Here is a 17,173-nt window from a genome sequence, read left to right on the forward strand (position 1 = left end):
AATTATTTTAATTGGACAATTAAAAAAAATGATAAAAATTGTTACATAATAAAAGTTTGATCATTGTTCAATTTATTTTTTATTGCATTTAAAGTGAGGTTAGAGCTATAAATAAAAATATTTTTTATGACTCTTGCTTGAGTTCATAAAAAGAATTTTACAAAAAAAAAAGGATAATAAAATTTTATTGAAAAAAATTCTAGTAAAATTACATTTGAAACAAAAAAATATCAAGAAAATAATTTTAAATTAAAATTTAATTTTTTTATTATTTTATATTAAATTATTTTATTTTCAATAAAATAAATTAAACCTATTAAATTTAATTAAAATTATTTTAATTATTATTTTTTATTTAAATAAATTATAAAAAATAATTTAAATAAATAAATAATTATTATTTAAATAAAAAATAAAAAAAATAAAAAAAAATAATTTAAAAATTAATTTAAAAAATTTAATTTTTTTTTTAAATTAAATCGATTCAAATAAAAAAATTGAAGTAGTGTAAAAATTATAAATAAATTAAATTAAATGTTATGAGGAATATTATATTATAAAAAAAAATTATATAAAAATTTAAAAAAAAAATTATATCTGCAAATATTAAGTTACTTATAAAAAAAAAATATTACTTATTAAAAAAATAATAAAAAGTATAATTAAAAAAAAATAAAATAATTAATTTAAAATAAAAATAAATTTTATTTTAAAAATATTTCAATAGAAATCTAAGCACTTGTCATGTTTAAAAATTTTTTATAAAAAAAAATAATTTTCGTTTTTATAATTATATTTTGTTGAACAAATAACGAATTATTAGAAATAAAAATTAAATCAACTTTTAACAAGATTAATTTTCTTCTATTTGTCAAAAATTTTATAAATCAAGTGATGAATAATAAAACAATTTAAATTAAAATCCTTACAAAAGTGAAATTCCAAGCACGTAATTTTCCACTATTTTATTTTAAATCAACTGAAAATATAAAATAAAACGAGATGCAAATTACATATGAATGGCTCGTGTAAACAGACATCATGCAAGAAGAATATGATAATTCAAGCATGTAAAATATAATATTTACATACTTTGTTATCTCATTACAGCATGAAACGACGAGCGAGAGAGATCAAGAAGCAAGAATAAAATAATAAAAAAAAACGAACAATTTGAATGAATGACAAATTACATTACTGAAGTTTGCATAACCCAAGAGAGAATGGGTGAGATTTTCACACATCAACTGTGTGTGTCTGCGTGTAAAACCTTTGACATCATGATTTTTCTTGTCTAACACGAGAACGACGACGACGATGACGATGTGTTTGCATAAAGACGACATTTAATATAATTTTCATTGAGTAAATTTGAATATTTTAATAGACGTACAAATATTTGTCGGATAGAAAATATTATTATAAATGCAAATTTCGTGATTCCCATGTGTGTCGACGTGATTTGACGAGCAACACAATTTTTGATGCGATAAGTAAATTTGTACAAATTATTATCGCAAATTATGATGGATGATAACGTGATTTAAAAATAATTACGAATAATTGTGAGTTTAAATAAAAAATCAGTGAAACGAAAAAAAAAAATAAAAACTATAATTTTCAAGGGTCATCAATTTATTTTTCATTTGGTTGATCGCATTTGAATAAAATAGGAGGGAAGCCAATTAGCTCAAGTCCTTTTTTTCAGTTTTAATATTTTTTTTTATTCTCATATGAATAAACATTCACCAAAGGATATAATCATTTTTCCACATGATTGGTGGTTTTATCCCGATTGTTATAGAAATTTTTTTTTGCTTCGATTTTTTTTTTATTTTCAGATTAAGTCTAACGAACAAAATTGATTGTTGTTGTATCCCAAGAGAGATTGAAGTTTATAAATATTCATGCCATTGAAAGATATGTGGTCCCGGATTATTTCCACGAGATTATTTAAGGCTGTGTGACATTTAAATTTTTATTTCGTGTAAAAATAAAATGCGGATATTTATTGCGCCAGTCATGCTTTCAATTTGTTTGGCAAAGTAAAAAAGGATTGATGATACGTACAACTTGCAAAGATGCTATATAATGAATCCCCGTAAAGCGAAAAAAAAATCGCTATATGACGAATATAAAGGTTTAAGTAGATGTCAGCAGGGCTAAAAACTGAAAATGTACATTGGGACGAGTCTTAAATGTCCTCTGGGGAGAAAGTTTCAAATGTGTTTTGGGTCAAGTTTTTAAAATGTGCATTGGGTCTAAAATATTGAATGTGCATTGGGTCAATTGTACTAAAATGTCAACTGGGACAAAAATGCTGAATGTGTTTTGGGTAAAATTTTTTGAATGTGCATAGGGTCAAAGTTTTTAAAATGCGCACTGGGTCAAAAAATTTTAATGTATATTGAGACAAATATTAAAAAAAGTTAAAATATGCACTGGGATAAAAATTTCTTTGTGAACAAAAATTGATTCGTTAAATGGAAAGTTGTACGTATTTCACTTTATACGAAAAAAAAAATTAAAGCTGAAAAATGTGAGAGAAGAAGAGATAAGAAGAAAAAGAAGGAAAATTACCAAAAATATACCACAAATATTCCAAAGTGACACATTTTATATGAGGTAATAAAAGGAATTCTTTCCAAATAAATCTCCTTAACAACTACCATTAAATTCGTATATTTCTCGAATAAGCTGAAGAAAACTATTAAAGATGTTCTTCGTATTCTTGTTTATCCTTCCGAAAAGATAAAACGAAAAATCTGTATTTCTTGCAAGTTTGTATATTTACAACGAATTTTTTTGAAGTACTATGTAACTCTTGTAATGCACTTGAATATTTTTCGAGAGACGAATAAAGAAAAGTTGGCACGTACGTAAAATTACAGAATCATATTACCATTATTACATTGTAATACATTATTATGACAAAAGATGGAAATTCATAGTTTTCATTCAACTACAATTTTTTTTTCGCAGTAAAAAAAATGAGGAAGACGTCTTGCGAGACAAAATAGACTGTCTGTTGAGTGCTCGTAAAAATATATTTTATGCAATATACATGACCATCATATTTTTTTATGATTATTATATTTAACAAAAGGATAAATGTGGTCTTTCTCCGGTGATTTATGAATGCAGAAAGTCTATCGTTGCCGGTTTTCAAGACAATTTTTCTACCTTTTGTTAGATTACATTTTTATAGTGGCACAGAGATAACTATTACTATGTGTTTTATTGTATACTTTACAAGTTTGCTTTTTTTTTATTTTCGGAATAAGTGCAAGAATTTATTGGGCAGGGAATTGTATTTTTCGTAATTTATATCGGAGAGCTGCTTAAATTGAAATATATTCATAGGATGTGTCGAGAAGGAATGAATTTATGGAAAGTGTTTTTGAATTATTATTTTATTATTTACACAATGGGTCTTGCAATATGTTCCCAAATAAAAGAAAAAAAAAAAACCAGACGTCCCCACTGAATATTTCGTTTAATTAAAACCAAGACAAAAACCGAATATGACACTTTTGGTTCTCTTGTGGCAAATATCATCAATATGGTTCCCATGTTAACAAGCAATAAAATCACCATTTAGGTGTTGCATTACGACATTCAGTCGTTGCTTTGTGTAGGAAGAAACAATTGTCTCATATTAACTTTCAGAAAATTAACACCTGGTTGGATGGAGTGAAATTTTACATTTACTTGGCTTCATGTAAGAAGAAAATTTTACAGGAAGCAGTTTAATGTAATTTTCTTTAAAATATTGTACTGCGAAAAAATTGACTTGATCGCATTTTAATTAAAACTAAAAATTAAATATAATTTAGTTTTAAAATTTAAAAAAAAAATTAATGAATGATAATTTAATTCAATACAAAAAAAATAATTAAATATTTTTAATAATATAATTAAATTAAAATTATTAAAATAAATGAAAAATATTAATTTAAATTAATTTATTTTTAATTAAATTGAATTTAATTGTTAATATTTTTTTCACTTTGTAATTTAATTTTTTATTAAGGCCGCTCCAAATTTATTTCGAACTTTTTGTCCCAAAAACATTTTTTCAAAATGGAAGGGGCATCAAAAAAAAAAAAAAATTTCATACAAAATGACAAATATTCAATGAATTTTTGACTGATCCATAATCCTTTTTAGTGGGAAATCTATATATATCTTATTAAATATAACAAAATTAATTAATTAATTATATTAATATTAACTCTTTTTTACAATGAATTTTCGCTTATTTTTTACCGTTTTTTAATTTTCGTTGTTTTTAATGTATCTTAAAAATAAATTTGATTTCAGAGCAATTTAATTGAAAAAAAATTTTTCACAAAAAAAATTTTAATTAAATATTTTTATTTTATTAAATTTTTTAGCAATAATAATTTAAAATGCATATTTGCCAAAAAACGGTCATTTTTTGAAATTAATTAACTTTTTTTTTTTTCTTTGGATTTTCGAAAATATTTGACAAAAAGTTTTAATTTGAAATAATTATTATTTAAATTTAAATAAAAATATTTATTTTATTGATTTCACGAAACTTAAAGAATAGATCATACTGAAAAAAATCCATAAAAAAATATTTTCTCTCAAGTCCTTGAAATGCATTTAAAAAAAATAAATAAAATGCCGGTAAGAGAAAGAAAAAAGTAGAAAAAGAGAAAAATGACGTTGTTTACAGTTCATAACATAAATTAAATCAACCGGTGACGCTCATTTGTTCGTTTAATTAATTTTCCTCTTATTAAATGGCTTTTTGTTTGGATAACAAACTGGACTTGGGCGTCAGAATAAAACAAGTTCTTCGGACTGTTACGTAAACTGTGTCACAATAAAATTACCTAACCTTACCTTACGTCTTTTCAACATGAAAAATGTGTTTCGAACATTTCAATTCTTATATTTTACTTTCTTTTTTTTTTGAACAATGAACAATTTTCTACACATTTATCGTTTCTGACAGAATTTGCTATTGACAATTTTTCTAATTTTTTTTTTTTTTTTTGTAAAAAAACAAAGAATTCGTTTTTTAAGGTAACGCATTTTCTGCGTAAGCTTCACTAATGACGTTTTAGATAAAAGTCGTTCCAAATAGTTTCGCAAATTGGATGCAAAATGCACAAAAACTCTACTTTTCTAAATTGATTCCTTATAAATGTTGATAGATGATAAATTGCCATACACGTGAACAACAATGAACAATTGTGTTTCAATTTCCTCATGTGAATCCACACATTTTTTTATTTATTGCCATCCTTGAATGTTGGCGCAATTTTTCGATGCCACAATGCGATATTCTGAAAAAAAAGAGTTTCATTGATATTTATTTATCTGTGCAGGTGTAAAAAAAGAATTCAGGGCTGCAAAACGTTGTAACTCAAATTTAAGCTTAAATTTAACTTTGAGTAAAAAAACATGAAGTCTGAGCTCTTTTTAGTCAAAATTTAAAAAAAAATTAAATTTTTATTTAAATTTTCAAGATTTTTTTATTTAGGTAAGAAACAAAAATTTAAAAAAATTAAAAAATATTTAAAAAATAATTAAAAAAAAAAATTTTAAGAAATTTAATTTTTTTTTAATTTCTATTGTTTTATTTATTTTTTTATTTTTGGATTTTTCAACTAAATTTTAGGAAAAAAATATTTAATAAATTAATTTTCTTAATTAAATTTAATTAATTTTTTTTGGCAACTTTAAGTTCAACTTAAGATAAAAAATAAATTAAATAAAAAAAATCAATAACTTTTGACTTAAATTTTTTCACAGACCTGGAAAAACAATTTTTATTCACTTACGTGGTCGTGCATAAATTTTCTGGTAGCAATTGAGAATTTCAATGTGACACGCTGACTTGAAAAGTCCCGTTCCCGTGCCATTTGTCGCACAAACTGCCTTCTCCTGGTCCCCGTTGTCACATTTTAACTTGTCACACTTGCCTCGCATGTACAAAACATCCTTGTGGGCACACGCTTTCCGCGATATTATGTGATATTTGGGCGCATTATACACGCGCTGATAGCAGTTAATTAAATTGACGCCGCATTCCGAGTGAAATGACGCGATAGATCCGGTTTCTGATGCGGCACAAATTAAATTTTCCTTTTTTTCATCGGCGCAATGAAGAGCATCGCAATCCTCGACGACGACGGCCTCTTTTGCATTGCCGGATGACGATGGAACGGTTGAATTTTCATCCCTAATTGGATCTCCCGTAACAACGACCGCCAAGTGCAGAACTGTAATGAAATTTGCGGTTGAAAATTACGCGTTAACAACATTGTCTAAAAATAAAATCGCGACCTTGATTTCCAATTGAGATAAATGATAAATACACGTACACGATGATAAGACAATATCGCCAACATTGATCTTGTCATTACAACACATTTTGTCTATCATCGATGCGGAACATGGCAGACGACGGAATGACATGACAAAATGTTTACATTGGTACTTACGACAAACAAGTGTGAAAAAACTGATGGAAAAAATAAATTTCATTTTGTTGGCAAACGTTTTCTCTCACTCGTATTAGCAGCAGCAGCAAGCAACAATTCTCTAACAATCACGTTTGTTTTTTTACGCTCACTCTCTATGCGGCACGTAAAGTGATAGACATGTATCAGCAACACCAACGACGACGACGGGAGCTGCAACCACGACAATATAATCGACAGTCGTTTAAAAAAGCGATGCGATATTGATTTTTTTATCGCTGCCTCGATTGCAACAAGCAATGTTGCAAATTTATTTGCAAGCTTTTCCTTTTGTGTTGGAAAAATAAACAAAATTTATAAGCTGTTTAAGTAGTTGTTGCGGCGACACAGAAGTAAAAAAAATCAGTTTTTGTCGACGAGATTTTCTTCCTTTTTTTGCTTGCTTTGCAACAAATAAGCAACTGACTGATGATAGCACAAGCGGAAAATTTAGTCACGACCGCGATACAGCGCAAAGCAGTCCCGTTCGTTCGAAAATTGTTGCTATACTAACTGCTTTCAAGGTTTTTTTCGACACTGAATTGCATTTTGATGATGATACTATGTGGAATTCTAAAAGGTATCCTGTGTCGCATACAATATACATACGTACAGAGCTCTAAGGATGAAAAACGGGTGAAATTAAGGTCCTTTAATGAATTTTTTGATATTAAAGAATTAATTTAACTCTTTAAGAAATTAATATGATCTCTTCAAGAGGCTAAAATAAATCTCTTCACAGGACCTCTTTAGAAGGGATCAAATTAACCTCTTGACGAGATCAGATTTATTTCTTAAAAGTTTAAATTCACTTCAGGTTTGAATCTGATGGCTTTAGAGGTCAAAATGACCCCTTAAGATGTCACTTTGTCCATTTGTAACAACTTCAATGGGTCTAACTGGCATCGTAAGGGGTCAATCTAACCTCAAAAAGGATCAGTTTGATCTTTCAAAGAGATCAGATTGAAACCTCAAGTAAATTTAAACTTCTAAAGGAATCAATCTGATCTATTCAAGAGGTTAATTTGATCCCTTTTTAAGAGGTCCACCTATGAAGAGATTTATTTTAACCTCTTGAAGAGATTAATAAAACGAAAAACGGGTGAGATTGATTCTTAAAGAGATCAGATCAACTCGTTAAATGAATTTTCTGATACTTTGAATACCTTCGGGGTTATTTCAACTCTTTAAGAAATCAATATGACCTCTTTAGACGCTAATTTGATCTCTTAAGATGTCAATTTGTTCCCATATAGCTTTTTGAAGGGATCAAATTGACATCTTGAAGAGATCAGGTTGACCTCTATAGAGGTCATATTGATTCCTTAAGGAGTTGAATTAACCCCGAATGTATTTAAAGAATCAGAAAACGAACTTAACGAATTAATCTGATCTCTCAAATGATCAATTTCACCCATTTTTCGCCTGTAGGTAGCAAAAGAGTATTAATGTTATTATATAAGACAGTGGCGGTTATGTATTGGCTTGTTTTATATAACCACCCTTATGCTCTTCTTCCTACCTTCCGGATATTTTATGCGAAATATATAACGACATAATAATGTTGGACTGTATATAAAAGTATAATCGGAAGTATAATGTGTAGGTACCTAGATAGGCGGAAAAATAAAATGTATGTCAGTAGAAACCAATATAAATGTTTGCGAAAAATAAATGCAAAATTGACCTGTTTATACTTGTTTTTTTTTTCTTTTTTTTTTAAATAACAAGAAAACATAAATGATGAGTCAACATAAGGAACGAGGAAACGAATTTTACGACAAAAAACATTGTACTACTTTAAATTTATTCATTGTTTTATGCTTGTTTTTTGGTTTTTATTGCCACTATCCTTGAACTTTATTTTAAAATTTATGACTTGTATGTTTTTCCTCGCCAGCTGATGTCCCGCTGACACATGACATAAGTTATATCCCGAAGTTGTAACCGAAAATTATGCATGTAAACTTTTGTTTATTACATCCATATGGCACTTGAGATTAATCAACGGAAAGTTTTTCCTTGCAATTTGATATGGCATGGCTTGACCTTTAATTGCCTTGAAAATTTCAAGCATCATGCAGTTTTTGGCATAAATTTGCTTTAGGATTTTTAATAAAATTTATTTTTTCATAAAAGATCTAAACTAAATTTAGTCAAAAAATTAATTTAAAATAATATTTTTAAAAAACAAAATAAATGTACCTAATTGAGATAATTTATGTAAATTAATTTAAAAAAATTTTTTTTTTGTTTTTTTAATGCTAAAATGAAAAGTAAAAAATCTTAATTTTTAGTTCGAAATTTGTCAAGAATATTTATATTTTCAAAAATTAAATTTCCTATTAAATAAAATTTAAAAAAAAATAATTTTTGTAAAATTTAAGAAAATATTAAATTTTTTTTTTCATCAAAAATTTAAAAAATTCGAATTATAATTTTTAAAAAATTAAGGTCTCAAAAATATTTAAAATGAAAAATTATCTTAAAAATTTCTCAATTTTGTTCTGTAAATTAAATTCAAAAACTCAAAATGCCTGAAAACCATAATTAAACTTTCTATAATCAAGTCTATTTTCTAAATTAATTCAATTCATCCCAATTAAAATGCACATTTTATTATCTTATTTACTAATTTTGCTTCCTGGAACACTAAAATCCAATTATTATTGTTATTATCGTTCACACAAATATTCCAAATATTTTTGCTCATAATTACACACATGTGTGTGGCATTGATCCGATGATCAATAACAATTTCACTAATTCAATTATGAAAACTTTTCATAAACATGTTGATTAAATTCATCGCACACGTTTCACATCAAATGTCAGACAAATTCATCGGAAATGTGGATAATTATCAATTATTATTATGAAATGTAAATAATAAATTTATGAAATCTAAACAAAAATTTCTTAAAATGTCATCGTTAAAATGTTTATCACTGATTTGTCGTTTTAACAAGTCTCCCCAAAAATCTTTTGTTCTTTGTTTTGATAGATTTGTTAACGTGTTGACAGCTTCCTTTTCATTATTTCAACACATGAATACTTGTTTTTCCATTCATTTTCTATTCATTGATCAACATCTCTCACACGTTTATTTTTATTTTTTTTTTTGTAGTTAATTTATTATTTCAACATCGAACACAAAAAATCTTGTTTATACATCAGTTGAGTCCAATCATCATTTTATTCACTCATTTTCATGCTTGTTTACTTTTTATCAATTTTTTTCCATTTCAATTTTTTTTTTCGTGTGATCAACTACCATAGAAACGAGTGGTTTACAAAAAAAAAAGAATTATTATTACATTACAAACATTTTGTTTTTTCAACTTTTTTTTTTAAATAAACAAAAATTTTGCGTGTCATATCATAAATTTTTCATCAGTCCATTCCAATTCATGTCCGATATTCGTGTTTTTCAATTTCGGTTGTTTATTTTTGATTAAATTGTATTTCGAACAAATTTAGTTTTTTGTTCTTGTGGGAGTAAAGGGATTGACTATTTTGGTAAAAATGACAAAAAAATAAAAATAAATGAAAAATTTTCAATTTTGTACATTGTCGTTATTTGTTATGTTCAATTATTATATTTTTTGTTATTGAAAAAAAAAAACATTTTTTTACTAGAATATTGGGAATTTATAGCTACAAGAATTTATTTGTGATAAAAAAAATAGATTTTCATAGATAATATTTAAAAGCATGTCGTCAGTCACGTAATTTTAATAAAACTGTCACCAACTGAAAATATGAAATTCTATAAATTTGATTGTATTTTAATTATCATCACGTTCCCACATGCAAAAGGAAAAGCCGAAAAACATGATTTTAAATTAAAATTTATGAAGATTATTTGACTCGTGTGCAACAATTTACGAATACAAAGTCATACAAAGTTTATGATGACTATAAAAATACAACGCAAAAATATGATGATAATTTATATTAAAAAAAATAAATATTTTTTTTTTGTCTGGAACACAAATTCAACATATGTGAAAAAATAAACAAAATTATAATTATTGAAAATGCGTTTCTTGATTGATCATTTACACAAAAAAGATCAAATTTTTAAGAAAAAAAAATTTTTTTTTGAATTAAAGAAGATATTTTATGTAAATCTAATTACAAAACGCGTGCCAAGAAATTTAATTAATTTACATGAGATTTAATTTCAATAAAATTTTACATGAATTAGAGTAATTTATTAATTTTAAATAAATAAAATATAAAAAAAAATATGTTGACCCAAATAAGCGCCTTGACATTTAATTCGCACATAAAAATTTAATCGCTCGAATAATTTTTTGATGCATTTTTTGCTGTTTCTAACGTTAATTAAGACATTTAATCTGTTTTTCCGTGAAAATTATTTTCCTATATGCATTTTAATTAAGAGCAACGAACAAAAATGACATCATCAAAATAATCTGCATAACAACTCTTCTATTTAAATTTACATATAACGCCAATTAAATGCATGTAAAAATATTTATGAAGCATATTTTGTGTCACACATGTTCAAAATTGTCTCAAAAAAAAAAGTTTTACGATAATTTCATAAGTTGTCTTTGTGTAAAATTGGCATTTAATTAAAACTTTATCAAATTAAAAACGAAACAGACAATGAACAAAAGTTTTTTCGTTTGTCTCTTACTTTCCTAACTAGTATCCATGTCATGTAACGCAAACAAACAAAAAAAACTTGTTATAATAAACAACACCATCCACGTGTTCCGTAAATTATCAACTGTACAAAACATTTCCTACAAGTTGTTGACTCGAAATTTCGTTTCTGCGCATCATGGAAAATGCATTTTCATGTCTCGGTTGTATGTTTTTCTCTTTCTCTCGGGATTTTTTGTTCCTTTCTCGCATGTGTTGGGAATATTTTCATTCAACAAAAATACTACGGAAAGCCGATAGACGACACGAGGAATGTTTTGGAAAATTCATCATCACTGGAAAGTCGTTGGTCTGTACGTTGAGATAATGCGTTTGTACGCGCGATACATTGACTTGCCTTTTATTTTCGTATGTGTTGGCAGAACGATCAGCAGCAGACAGAAAGAAAAATAATCAACCGTTTAGTTGTGATGTGACTGCAAACGTGATCGGTCTCGAAATAAGAGGAGCTCCTAAGCGGTCTCGAACTGAAAAAAAAAATAAAAAAAAATTAAAATAAATATTTAGAAAAAAAAATAATTTATTAAAAAAATTAAAAAAAAAACAATGAATTAATTTGTATTAAATTAAAAAAAAAACATCAAAGACGTGAATTAATTATTTTTTTTACATATCAAGAATGTGTAAATATTTTTAAAGTAAATATTTAAAACTAAATTCTTTTCTTATGAGATTTCTTCGCAAATGAAGAAAAATATTTTCTTTTATGAAAAAAAAACTCTTATCTGTTAATTTATTATTAATAAAATAATTCCTTCGTAAGCCACTTATTTTGTTCAACATCATTATCATCATCAACATCCTTCCACAAAGTAAGCTTCAAAAAAAAATATTATCCAAAATTTATGATTTATTTTTTTTTTTGTATTAAGAAGAAATATTCGTGGTTCAAATACTAAAAAAAATTAACACATGCTAAATTTTTAAAATCTTTTAAATTTTTTTATCATAATTTTCACAAATTTAACTCTCATAAATTCCTTCATTAATTCGCTAAGAAAAAAAAACGAATGAAAAATTAAATGCTGCGGAAACTCGCGCACGCTTGCATGTCATGACAGCCTTTTAATAATAACAATTTATATTAAAAAATACATGCATGTGCTCTGGTGAGTGATAAACATGTCATACACATTGGCTTGTCAGTGTCAATATATAACTACACAGTAATGTAATAAAATAAACAGATAATTTACATTCCTATTATATTCTATTATTATTGTTAAAATGTGTGGACGAAGAAAATGCCAACAAAAAAAATTCTATAATTATTCCCCGTGTGTACATTAACTATAAAATAAAATACGGGAACGAATATTTTTTTTCCACATCGTTTTATTTTTTTTTATTTTATTATTATCATTGCATTATAATGCACCGCTCTTTACCTCCATCATCATCATCAACGATTTATATTAAAAATTTACCGTATGTGTCTTTTAATAATTTTATGACGAGCGTTGAAATAATTATTATTATCATCATTTTGTCACAAAAAAAATATTTTTGAAAATTTACATTAATTTTAAATATTTTTCTCTTCTTTCAGGGCATAATGACCATTTTATTCACATTTTACCTTTAGAGCAAAAAATAAGGGAATAGCTGAAATAGTTGTTGCTGTGCATACATTTATGGTAAATAATAATAAAAATATGTGCTAAATAAAAATAATTACACGTCGTTCATAAAAGTGACTATTTTATGACTCTTTACACATAGCGTGTTTTTGCCATATATGTAAAAGTAAAAAAAAAATATTAATCATAAATTTATTCAATGTAGTAAAAAAAAATATTTAATAATCTTTAATGATAATTACTGGTGCAAATTAAATACGTGACATAATATATTAATAAATACAAAAATATATAGAGAGAAAAAAAAGAAATATTTGAAAAAAATTATGTAGCAGAATTTATTTACTTACTTGGCTGCCTCTGACACAAATTATAAACAAACTATCATTAATCAAGTTTGTTCAGCCGTAGTTGAAGTAAATATATAGAATAATTATTATAGTGTGTTTTTACTTTTGTTTGAAAATTATCGTGAAATATTTATTCTAAAATAATACAAAAAAAGCTGTGTGGAAAAATATAGTAAATTCATAAACAAAAGATTTCCGCTACACAAAAGTTTTAAATTAAGGTAAGCGTAAAATTTTAAATGTTATAATTTATTGTGTTTGGCAATGTAGGGCAATCGTAGATCCTTTTGACAAGGGAAGTCCGCTTCGTATTCAACCTTTATCTCACGGAAACCGTAAAAAATACAATATGACATGACTTAACAATTAACCAACGTAAGAGGATTTGCTCAATTTCTGTCATCATTGTTGGACATTTTTTTTTTGTGGTGTCGTTATCTTCCGTAACAATAGAGATGAATTAAGTTAATGCTCGCATAATAAATTTAATTTCCTTCAAAAAAATGACAAAAAACCACATTAAAGTCCGTTAAATTTCGTTCCTGTAAAATGTAACGCCCCATCAAAAAAGATGTACTATTTAACAATTTTCATTATGACACGCTATTTTTCTCATCTTCATCTGTTTCTGTTCTGCTCCGCAAAAACCAGAATGTGATTACATGGGATTTTCACAATATCTTTTATTCTTATAGTGATTCATTTTCTCCGCAAGCAAGGCTCTGGCGGTTTTTGTGTCGCACAAGCAGGAAAGCAAGTCAGCTTTTGTGTTGTTTTGTGTGAAAAACGCATGGAATGAGCTTCATAACACACACACACACAAGAAAGAAAGAATGAAAAAAAAAATGAATAAATAAATGACAACAAATTTACATAATTTATAGTAATATCTTTGTTTTTGTTTTGCTGTTTTTCATCAAATACATTGTCTGGCTGTGTTTAGTGTTTACCGCATGTTGTGTAAACAGCAAATGAGCAAGGAACGATGTCCCGATGGTGCGATAATAGAGACGAAAAATATATAATATCGCACTTTTTGGTTTGTTTTAATTAAAAGTCTGCAAGAAATTTATTACGTAAAGAAGTTTGTATCGTGTTTTAATTCAATTCACATTAGTATAGATTATTTTTTTTTCTTTCTTTTTTTTATCATAATGTAATGGAGCATTATCAGGATATTGTTATTGGAAAAATATTCTAGGTGAATGTCAAGTACAGAAGAAAAATATATTTTTATAAAATTAATAACAATAATAATCAGTTAGTAAGGACAATACGATTGAAGAAAATGTTTTAAATTTCTTCCTAATTATTTTTTTAAAATTTTGTGTTATTTTTTTTTTTTTTTTTTTTTTTTGTTTAATTTCGTTTTAAGTAAATTTAGTAAGGTATACATATTTTTTTGGAAAAATAAAAAAAATTTAAAGAAAATTATTTTTTGACATAAATGCTTTAAAATTATGCTTTAAAATAATGCTTAAAATTATATCAAGTTAAATTAATTAAATTATTTTTATCTTTTAAATATAAAATTAAGTTTTATTAAATTATAATATTTTTTTATAAAAATTGTATCAAAAAAATAAATAAATAAATAATAATAATTATTAAAAAAATAATATATATTTTTTCCATATTTTTTTTTATTTTTAGGCTTAATAATTTAATTTAATTAAAACTTTAAGCAAAATTAACTTTTTTAGAGTTTAATATTTAAAAAAAATTAAATTAAAAATAAATTTTTAAAAATAAAAAAATATAATGAATAAATTAAATTGATTAAAATAATTAATTATCAATAAATATTTAATTAATTAAAATTTTTGCAAATTAATAAATAAATAAAATTAAAAATATTTTATTAATAATTAATACATAATTTTATTTGTAAAAAAAATCAAAAGTCAATACTTAATTTTTTCTTGCATTTTTTTGTGATAAATTTTTGATTCAATTTTTTTGTCTAAATTCATTATAACTGATGTACAAAAATACAAAAGAACTCCTCAATACACTTCCTTCTCATGAAATTTAAAACACTTTTGCACATTAAACCGCCCTAAGTAAAAGTAAGAAAGAAGGAAAAACGAACGGCGAAACAATTACTCCACACCCAGTTCTTACATCACACTCACGAGCCATATTAAATAATAATAAAGTGTGAAATTTATTATCCTTTACAAACACTCGCGTTGCACGAGAATGAAGAGCATGAAACATAACAATAAATATCTGCAGACCACTCTCGTCGAAATGAAAGTATTTTGTAACAAAAGGTCCGCAAAAAAAAATTGTAAATGTTTTTTATCACGACTTTTGTGTGCAGCAGCAGCAGCAAGCAGGACACAGACACCCGACAAATTGCCAAGTAGATTACGCCGAGCTTTAGAAAATGAATTTTTTAAAGTGACCACTTGTAACCTTTAGAATGCCAAGACTCGTGATTATGCAGCTAAACGAATGCACTTTAAGACTCCGTGGAGACGTCTGGCACTAAAAGGTCACGTTTTGTAATTTTTAATATTCAATGCAATTTGCTGCGTCGGCATTTCTTGCAATTGACTTGACAATTGGCCGTCACAAATGCATTTGCATGCTGCAATTGTCTGTATCTGGTTGCATAATAATGATAATTTGTCGCTCGATGATGCGAAGTGATGAAAAACGTGTGCAGAATGTAAACAAACGGAGGAAAAAATTGATGAAAAATTTTCCAATAAAAACAAAGACCTTGAAAGTTGTTTGCTTGTATTTTTTTATGGATTAAGATACAACAAAGTTTTTGTTTTTATTTTGTTCGAAGAAAAAAATCAATGGATTTTTTTTTTGTATCAAATATACAAAAACATTTAAATCCAATCTTGATAAATAATAATAAAAATGTCAAGCTGCTAAAATGCGCCCAGTTTCCAAGAAGAAACGGAAGCCATAATTTTGTTTGAGTAATTTATTTGTCCTGTAAATATTTCTATTATATGAGGACCTTTTGTACAGCATTTTCCATTTTATTTTTGCCATAAATTATTTCATTGCCCTCCAGTTACTCCCAAATACTCGGGACAATAACAGCAGTTACTAGGGTATCGCATAAATGGGACGCATGAACAAAAATTAATTCAGGGATAAAATTATGAAGTTTATCTTAAGTTTCCTTGTCTGAGAAAATAATCCGAAATAAATCTCGAATTAAGTCGTCGTCGTGTTCGTCGACTTTTGTTGTTTAGCACTCTATGCCATAAAACATGTTTTCGCTTTTTACAAGACCTCATTATAATATCTCTTAACGATCTTCATAAAAACCAGATAAATGTTCTCCAGAGAAGAGATAAAAAATAATATTTTTCCTATTCGAAAAGATGAATCATTAAAATCTGTTTTTGCTGATTTTTTTGTATACAAAGAAGGCAAAGAAGTTACATAAAAGAATTTCGCTCCAATTAGTTTCAATTAAGGAAAAAAGCTGTAAATAACTTTGTAATTAAGTGACATTCAATGGACCGATGTTTGCTTTGAAATTTACTAATTCAAGCGTGTAAATTACTTCCATGGCAAACTTCTGGCACAGACACAACAAACTTAATTTGCACCACGTGCCGCCCACAAATTCACATATATATTGATGACATCCATTGAATTCCTTAATTGAACAGTCTGTCACCGCAGTCGTATCATGAACTCTACGGATTGAAAAGTGTTCAAATCAATCCCTTAAATTATTAAATTATTTCCTTGTTTTGTAAAAGGATTAATTTAATATCTTAAGGGATTAATTTAACCACTTTAAGGAGTAAATTTAATCCGTTAAAGGATTTATTTAACCTCCTTTTGAGTTGGTCATCAATAGCCCGAAAAAAATATTCTTTTTTAGAGGTTGTGATGTCACTCATGTTGAACCTTAAACTCACGTTGAACATTGAAATTTTACTATTCCCGTATTTAATTAAAGTATGCTTTAAAAATGATTTTAGTCAATTAATATTAAAATAAAAATCAGTCGAGTAATTGGACTAAGCAAAGAAACACGTCTTTTAATTAACCCGCTACA

The 17,173-nt window shown here is 26.2% G+C and overlaps 1 protein-coding gene across 1 annotated transcript; it reads right to left on the reverse strand.

Annotated features, from left to right (window-relative positions):
* Window positions 1-5,096: 5,096 nt before the first annotated feature.
* Window positions 5,097-6,971, reverse strand: LOC134827297 (uncharacterized). Its single transcript, XM_063839885.1, has 3 exons — window positions 6,483-6,971; window positions 5,820-6,260; window positions 5,097-5,321 (listed from the first exon to the last, which is right to left on the reverse strand). The coding sequence occupies exons 1-3, from the start codon at window positions 6,523-6,525 to the stop codon at window positions 5,269-5,271; spliced, it is 537 nt and encodes a 178-aa protein (XP_063695955.1). The 5' UTR covers window positions 6,526-6,971; the 3' UTR covers window positions 5,097-5,268.
* Window positions 6,972-17,173: the final 10,202 nt, after the last annotated feature.

Source organism: Culicoides brevitarsis, chromosome 1 (genome assembly GCF_036172545.1).
Source record: "Culicoides brevitarsis isolate CSIRO-B50_1 chromosome 1, AGI_CSIRO_Cbre_v1, whole genome shotgun sequence".
Classification (NCBI taxonomy): Eukaryota; Metazoa; Arthropoda; class Insecta; order Diptera; family Ceratopogonidae; genus Culicoides; species Culicoides brevitarsis.